This window comes from Lepidochelys kempii, chromosome 3 (assembly GCF_965140265.1).
Source record: "Lepidochelys kempii isolate rLepKem1 chromosome 3, rLepKem1.hap2, whole genome shotgun sequence".
Classification (NCBI taxonomy): domain Eukaryota; kingdom Metazoa; phylum Chordata; order Testudines; family Cheloniidae; genus Lepidochelys; species Lepidochelys kempii.
The window spans coordinates 206064792-206073833 of NC_133258.1; the positions used below are offsets into that span (position 1 = coordinate 206064792).

General features: G+C 40.8%; 1 protein-coding gene across 5 annotated transcripts in view; it reads left to right on the forward strand.

The window, feature by feature from the left end:
* The window catches only part of KIZ (kizuna centrosomal protein), a 97988-nt gene extending 90573 nt beyond the window's left edge, over positions 1 to 7415 (forward strand). For 4 of the 5 annotated variants that reach the window (XM_073339790.1, XM_073339794.1, XM_073339792.1 and 1 more), the window contains 2 exons: positions 3407 to 3447; positions 7125 to 7415. In XM_073339790.1, coding sequence (XP_073195891.1) covers positions 3407 to 3447; positions 7125 to 7228 — 145 coding nt within the window. In that variant the 3' untranslated portion in view covers positions 7229 to 7415. The remainder of the gene's footprint in view (positions 1 to 3406; positions 3448 to 7124) is intronic. The other variant, XM_073339793.1, reaches the window with a different exon arrangement.
* The last annotated feature ends 1627 nt before the right edge of the window (positions 7416 to 9042 follow it).

Here is a 9042-nt window from a genome sequence, read left to right on the forward strand (position 1 = left end):
GAAAGTTTTCTGTTTTTCACTAAAACTTCTTTGACTTGATTCGCTCTGGTAGAATGTACCAAAGGGAATCTAGACCACCTCTATCGAAATTTTCTTTATGGGGAAAAATATTCTTCTTTAGGAACTTCAAACTTCCTTTTTGTTTCCAGAGCATCTTCCATATAGACCCTTGTCTTAACAGATTAAATAGGCATCAAAATGGGAGATTTGGTCTAGAGAAAAATAGATGCATTTGGATTTGCATTTGGAAGTTAAACTGCTTTTTGATAGAACCTTGACATCACTGGTTCCATGCTGGGATGCATTTTAGAGAAATTGAAGCATGTAGAGAGATATGAGAGTCTATAAATTTGCCTCAACTTATCTCCTTTATAGACCCTTATTGCAATTCTTCCCAAGCAGGTTTGGATGACGACTGTCATAATTGTATTTGCTGATTCCGAATATAAACCTTCTGGAATACAGAGAGCTCTTGTATCTTTTCTCTGCACCGGCCAACATTTAATTTCAGGAGGCTGCTTAGGAAATTAGACTTACCACAGGTTTTCTTTTTGCAACTCTGAATTCAGAACAGTTGGTCGTTCTCCACTGTCCATTCCTCTGGTCTCCCATTTCCTAATGATACCCCAGCCTTTTGTACATGCCAGTGTTTTCATAAAAGACTTTCCAGATTTGTCCCAGAATTCTACCAACGCTCTTCTGATGCCTATTTCAGTAGCCATGTCCCTTGCTGTCCATCCTCTGTTCTACCACATCAAGGCCAAGATCCTGATATGCTGCTGCTGCTCTGTGCCATGTTGCTGGTGGTTTCTGGTCCTAAAGTCAGTGCAATCAGCCATGGGAGAATCATCCCAGTGGGGAGAGATCCTTTGGTGTTTAGAGCCACGTGAGTGACTCAGACACTACTCCTCTCTCTTCTGCTACCATAGAAGGGGGCCAAGATCCTGTGATCGTGGCTTTCCTATAGCCCTGATCATCCCTGGCTACCATATCGTCCCCTTGAGGCCGTTGACAGAAAGCATAACATAGTGCTGGTTTCATGCTGCTTTAAGTTCTGGAAGGGGACCACTGAAACCCAGCTAGCCCAAAATTTGGGGAAAGTAAAGGCCAATTTTCCATCCACACAACTGAGCTGTGCAGTGTGATCCTCCGGCATACTCAAGGATGTGGGTCCAGGTGATCGGTTCTGTCTTGTATGTATTTGGGGCTGGGCCAGACAAAAGAAGCCAGGCACAGAGGTATCCTGAACTCCCTACCCTGGTGGAATAATAATCAACCCTCACTTATTGGTAATGGAAGATGAAGAAGCAGACTGACTGTAAACAGCAGCTATCAACTGATGATTTTGCTTTGCTGAAATACATGAAAGATTAAATGGTTCTCGCACAGTCGGTCACAGGAGCCACTTCACTCAACAACAGCTGGCAACTGATTCTATCCCAGGGAAAAAACGATGCTGCAACCAGAACAGCATCTCCTGAAATCCATTTCTGGAGCCTGAATCTGTAAGGTGTCGAGTGCCTCCTTGAGATATGCCGCGGACTGTCAACTCCTAAACTAAATGTTGAATTGAGGGTGCTCAGCACCTTGCAGGACTGAGCCCTCAGCCCCAGATTCAGCCCCTTTTCAGCAATGTGTGCAGACCACTTAAAGTAAAAGGGACTTGAGCATGTGCTTAAAGTTAGGCACATCTTTTAAGTTCATTGCCAGAGGAATGGGGATGGCCATCAGCGTAAGTGCTTTGTTGAACTGGAGCTGAGGTTGTAAAGTTGAATGTCTAATGAACCTCACCTTGAGGGCAAAATGTGGTACTGTTTGCTTTGTGTGTGCAAGAGTTTTTTAAATTCATGACTAAGGGTCTCTAATGGATTTCGTTTGAATGGTGTAAAATGGTAAGATTAATACTGTAAGATTAATAAATTAAAATAATTTGCTTCAACAAGATGTATTGACTGTTTGGTAATGAAACAGGTTTTTAACATTTGTAATATACAACATATATATGAATGTAAACTCGTCAGTTTAATATTTTGGTTGAACTTTAACTGAGACATTTTTAGTGAGGACAGTTAGCGTATTGTAGACTTAGGATTTTTGCCCATGTTCAACAGAAATATAAAATAACCTATTACACAACACAACATATTTCTTTTACTTAAAAGGGTAAAACACGTTATCGCTGGAGTGTAATTAAACTGCTCTCTTGCTTGTCAGTTAAGTTTATCTTTTCAGTTGTTCGTTAGTAGATTGTAGTAAATGTAGCCCATGTCCTTGAGCCCTTACTCACTAATGGGATTATTTGCTTGAGTGAGAATTTGCAGTGTCAGCCTCTGTAATTAAACAGAGAAATGTGTAAAATAGTTTAAAAAAAAATGTAAAGGAATATTCAGAGATTATTTGTACAAATGTTTTGACATTTAGGATCTTTCACTGACTTTCCTGTGATAGTTATTAGAATATTTCTTTTAAACCCTTGGCTTTAAATCATTCTCTTTAGGATTTCTCTCTCTCTCTCTCTCTTTTTTAATGGAATACAACAGGTGTATAAAATCTCAACTTAATTGATATAAGAATAAGTCCTGTTTTAACTGTCGCGAGGGTTTCAAATTGACATCTGTTTATATTTCAACAGTTTGAACAGCCATATCACAAATATCTCCTATTCAACCTTCCTTATGAAAACCAACTGAAAAGCTATTTTTTAGTGTTTATCACAGGATTGTTAATATAACCGTTAATTCTCTTACATCATTGCCCCCTACATGATTATTTCACAGCACCAACACAATACACATGCTGCACACAAAAGATCAAAATGATTCCAGCTTGTTTGAGAAAGTGAAAAGGGTTTGTGATGCTCTAGACACAAGATCAGTCATTTAACAGAACAGAATTGCAACTGCATATGCATCAAGGTAGATCAAAGGCGGCTGAAAGGCTGCTCATTTACATAGGGACATGGGTGATGCTATGGGAACCCAGTAGCTAAGTTCTAAGAACAGTTTTGGAAATAAGGAAATTTGGTGGGGATTGTTTTTGTTTGATTGTTTTTTTTCTTTACCGTCATGTATTTTTAAAAGCGTAAAGGTTCCGTGCACAGCAAGGACATTCAGGGCCAAATCCTCAGCTGGGTAAATCAGTGTTGATTTCAATGGAGCTATTCTGGTTTACTCCAGTTGATGATCTAGCCCTGAATGTCATTGCTGTGCATGAAACTTTACCATCCTGTGTTCTAAAATGCCTTGAACCCTTTATTTTTGTTTTTTTAATCCAAAAAAATAGAGATGCAGTTATAGAACTTAAAAAATTTACTATCTTAACTTGGATAGAAGATTTGACTTGATTCCTAAACTTTTAATGCTGTTTTACCATCTTCTGAATATGTAAATATCACTTTGTTTTGCAGGAACACAAGCAAAAGGAGAATAACCACTATAAAATCCAAAGGTGAGAAACAAATATTATGCTATTTAGAAACGTCTTTCTCAATGTAATGTATATTGTATATGCAAGCCAAAGTAATGAATCTGCACCATGGATAAGGGGGGACATGATAAAACTATATAAATTGATCAATAATATTGAGAAGGTGGATCAGGAGCTTCTGTCTACCCTGTCTCATAACATAGGAACCAGAGAATCAGGGGGTAGCTGTGTTAGTCTGTATCCAAAAAAACGAGGAGGAGTCTGGTGGCACCTTAAAGACTAACAGATTTATTTGGGCATAAGCTTTTGTGGGTAAAAAACCACTTCTTCCAATGCAACCAGAGGAGATTCAATGAAATTGAAAGGTGGCAACTTCAAAACCAGTAAAAAGAAATAATTTCTAATATAATGCATAATTAAGCTGTGAAACTCTTTGCCACAGGATGTGGCTGAGGCCAAAAACTTGGCAAGATTCAGTAAGGATTGGACATTTATATGGATAACAAGAATGTCCTGAGTTATAAAAGTTAATGCTAACAAAAAGTTAATGCTAACAAATTTTAAAGGAGTATTAAACCTCCTGTATCGGGGTGTACGTCAATCACAGATCTTTTACCCTGAACAGACCTGGACTGCTCCCAGCTTCTGGCAGCAGGGCTGTTTTGGATGCAGTCTAAGACTCCACTGAACATGCCCAAGTCCCTGCCCTGGAACCAGATTGAGGATCAGGAAGATCCCAGACTTTGTACTACTCTCGAGGGTTGCATTTCAGCAACAAAATAAAACAATCCGTTTCCATGTGCCAGCTCACAACTGAACACGTAAATCCGATGTAGAATTGCCAGCAATGTATTGAGCTATTTCCGTAGCTGTGTGCACAAATGTATGTGCGCAATGGTGCATCTTTGCATGTGCAAGTGAGCTTCCTTTTTATAGACGCGTTGCACAATGAATGCCTTATTCTCCTCTAATGTCAGTTGTGCACCAACATAATTCCACTGCCTTCGGTTGAGTTACCCCAATTTGCCCTGCTGTAAATGAAAGGAGTTTCGGGACCTGAGTGTTTTGCATCTGGAGTCCACCTTTACTGGCCCTCTAGTCCCTAACCACAGAGAACATATTTTGGAATGGGCCATCTGTGCTGTGATGGGGATGCTGTTGACGAATCCTGATTTGAAGAGTGCTGAAGACTCCCATCACCGTGCTAGGCTGGTGACTCCCCCGCAATGGAGCGGAAAGGCCGCGAGTGCCAGTTTGTGGAGTTTAGGCTAGGGAAGCTGGGTGATTTGCCCCCATTGTGGCACCCACAGTTGAAGAGGTGAAGCATCAGACCCCTAAGCCGCTGGAGTCAGGGGTCTATGAGGAAGGGAATAGCCTGCAGGAATTGTGGGCAGTAGATGGTTTGTATTTTTGATTATTGCCCAAAGCACTAAGAGCTCTGAGGCCTTTTTAATAGAATGAATGAGTTAAAGTAAAAGTATGTGGAGGCCATTTTCCTTTTCCCTGCTCCCGTTGCCCCGGGCAATATGGCTGCTGAGATCAAGCAGCCGCCACCAGAAGCCCATCTGGAGTGGAGGATTGCACAAGAGAGAGGGTCAAGCTGAAATGTTACTGCACACACTGGCTGTGCTAACTTGTGCCACTTTACACACAAGGCTGGAAGGGGAAGAACCTGGTGGAGCATGGATGAACCCCCATGGGGCTCCTGCAGAGGGGCTTCTGTGCAACTGGGAAGAGGAGGAGGAATGTGCCATGGAGGTAGCAGCCTCATGTCCATGTTTCTCCTCCCCCAGCTGGTTTCTCCTGCTGTAAGCTGTCTCCTATGCTTGCAGAAGTAGACAGGAGCTTTTAACGCTATATTAAGACATTGCCAAAGTCAGTAGGGCCAGAATTTGTCCCATCTTCTCCTCCTAGCTTTTTGTAAAGTCCATGTCGCTTTCCTGTTTATCGTTTTAAAAACAAAATGCTTCCATGCTCTTTTCCTATTAAAAATATTCACAGCAGCAGCCAGACCTGCATTCATGAGCAACCCTCCTATAACATGCCGGCACAGACAAATGTTAGGGGGGAAAGGTTATTACATGGCATTCGTTAGAATGAAAGATAATGAGTTAAAATTATTAAACAAAGAGTTGACAAGTCCCCAGCTTGAACCAAATCTTTGTCAGCATTTCTCCAGCATTTCCCCTTTTCCTGTATTTTTCCCCCCACATTTTTAAACTTGCAGTAATGCTCATGTTTTTCTCTTTAGCACTGAAATGAGTGAATTCACTTCAGAATTAAAATGCTCCTCTCGCTATTATTTTATGTAAATTTCTTGCTACACTTGCTAATTCCCAAAATCATCTGTGTTTAAATTGTTTCTCTGGTATATTTCTATTTGATCCTGCAGGAAAATGGTGGTACTTTATTTGTGACATCACTGCCATTTCCATGCCAGCTCTGTGATGTCAGTGTGATGGTGACTTCACTTCAGGGTCGAGTAGATAGAGAAAGTGGAGTGTAACAGACAAAGCTCCTATTCAGTCAGACTGCAGATGTCAAGTAAATTGCTTTGAGTGGAAATATTTTATCAAACTACCTTGCGCAACAATGAAGTGGGACTTTCTAAATCAGCGTGCAGTATTTGTGCACAACAATCCAATTAACAAATAACAAGCCTTGTAAGCTACACAGTGTGTTGGAAATTCATACCTAAGAGTATAATACCAACTGTACCTATATAATGAGCCTAATACAGTGATGGGTTCTAAATTAGCTGTTACCACCCAAGAAGGAGATCTTGGAGTCACCATGGATAGTTCTCTGAAAATTTCTGCTCTATACCCAGCAGTGGTCAAAGAGTCTAATGGTATGTTAGGAACTGTTAGGAAAGGGATAAAAAGTACAACAGAAAATATCTGAATGACACTATATAAAATCCATGGTACGCCCACATCTTGAATACTGCTTGCAGTTCTGGTTGCCCCATCTCAGAAAGGATACAGTGGAACTAGAAAAGGTTCTGAGAAGAACAACAAAGATGATCAAGGTTCTGAAACAGCTTCCATATGAGGAGAAACTAAAACGATTAGGGCTGGTCAACTTAAAAAAGAGACAGCTAAGGGGGGGGGGGAATACGATAGAGGTCAAGATAAAATCATGAATGGTGTGGAGAAAGTGAATAGGAAAGTGTTATTTACTCTTTCACACAATACAAAAACCAGGGGTCAGCCAATGAAATTAATAGGCAGCAGGTTTAATACAAACAAGAGGAAGGACTTGGTCACACAACATGCAACTGACTGTGGAACCTATACTTTTGGCATCACAACATCCCATGGCAATAACCGAGTTCAAACGAGAACTAGATAAGTTCATGGAAGATAAGTCCATCAGTGGCATCCCCTGCTCGGGGGGTGAGACCTAGACCTAGACCTAGAAGCTGGGAGTGGATCACTCCAAAATTGCCCTGTTCTGTGCACTCTCCCTCATGCGCTGGTACAGGCCAATGTCACAGACCGGGTACTGGGCAAGATGGACTATAGTCTGATCCAGGATGACAGCTCTTACGTTCTTATGAGTTACATAGCATTTCTGAAAAGCTGTTGTCTGTCCTAATTCTGATCTGCTGCGTGAAAGCTTTCTATAGTGTGTGTGAATACATGGTTGCATAAAAACATTTTGATTTATTATTTGCTTTAATTTTTTTCTCCTAGCTTTCTGGGGTGAGTCTGATGACAGCAACTCAGAAATTGAAGCCGCTTTGCGTCCACAAACCCATGATACATATGCCGATGAATTTGATGACTTCTATGACTAACGTATTTAACACGTGCTTAGGCGGGAAAATGTAAGCTGTATTCTCTTGCAGAAACTGCAGTTTTATTCTGTGTGTTTGGGTCCGTATTTCTGCAATGTATCTAATATCTTGTTTGTTTGGCCATATAAATGTTGAACAAATAATGTTCCATGTCTCTCTTTGCTTGCATACATGTGTTTTTATTAAATACATTTTAAGAAATATTTTGAATTCAGACAGATCTCTTTAAAGTTGTCCATACTTTTTAAACAAAAATCAGCTGATGAGAATGTGTGTGTCAGTGGTTGGCTGTTCCCCACGGATGGAAGGAAGGTGATGGTATCTCTTTAACTATCTGTGTGCTATTATCATCAGACTCAGTTCTAGTCCCTATTATTATTCCGGATGTTTTGGACTTTTTTTTGAGGTAACATTTTTTTGTGGGGGTTGGGAGTTGGATCAGTCTGTGTTCTGTCACATCTCTTCCTCTGACTGTGGGTCAGAGCCAGTTCGCCGTCAGCATCTCTCCCAGCCCACATCTATGACTTCCCTGCTGGCCCACAATGCAAGGCAATGTGCAAATACATAGAGTAAGATATGATCCCCTTGTTAAAAAGAATATTCACAAGAGAGTTTGACACACATTAGGAGGGTGGGAGGACAATGGGCACGGTAAAATAAAAACGAATGTGAGATAACTCACACTAATTACAAAATGTAGCGGATTCTGTCCCGGTCATGGATTTTTAAAACCTGTTTATAAGCTACTTTTTAAAAAAAGGCAAGAAGAGATTGCTGGAGAGGTCAGATGGAGGGGAGGGGAGAGGAAAGGAAAGGAGTTGGCAGAGGATGAATAGGTAGGAAAGAGAGAGGGTGGAGCGGAAGGGTAGAGTGGTGCGCTGGGACAGGGACGGGCAAGAGGAGGGGGAGGGAAGGGTGGAGATAAAGATTAGTTTGAAGACTGGGGGCAGCGTGGTGAGGTAGGAGGGAACGTATGATCTCGGTAAGAAACATGTTCAATACAGCAGTAAAATCACCCAATGGTGGAGAATGGGACCCTGTGGTTAGTGGATGGGGGTTGTAATGGCCTACCTCTCCTTGGTTTCTTCCAAAAGCTGACCTCAACCAGAGAGAGAGAGTTGGGAGATGGTGCAATTTCCATCAAAGATGGAGAGCTGGGTCCGATCTGCCCATCACTGGGGGAGGGGGAGGATTTGATCCTTGTTCTGTATTTGCCAAGAAAACAGTATCCTAGTGACTGAATCAAGCCTCTCTTATTCAGGAAAGTTACAATCCATACAGCATGTTTCTGGGACTATATTACCTAGAACTTGCTTTTGCAAATTCTTGTTGCAGTCCTGAATGCAAAAAACATTTTTTTCTGATGATTTTACATATTTTAACATTAAAAGAGTAAAGAGCAAATTGTGCTTAAAAAGCATTCTCAACGGGTGTGCGTACGCTTTGCAGGGCAGTCTGTCTGTTTGATCTTTACCTTATTCTGAGACAGTTCAAGAAGAAGAAATGCATATGTACATTTCTAAAATAGCAGATTTCTAAATAGAATGGCATTTCATTGTGGCAAACCTTTGAATTTCTGTTTCCACTTGCTTTGTAAAATTCAGGCTGCCATAGTTATGTGGCCATCCCAGTAATTGGATGACTCCAGAAGCTTCATGCATTTTTAATTTTCTTCTTGAATTCCTTTTATCTGAAACTGTTAATTAAACATGAGATTTTTCTAAGAAAGAAACTCAAACTCAAATTAAAGAATCTGTCCATAAATATGATAGGTTCAGAAAGAAGAAGCACGCCTCCAGTTAAACTCTGCTGAA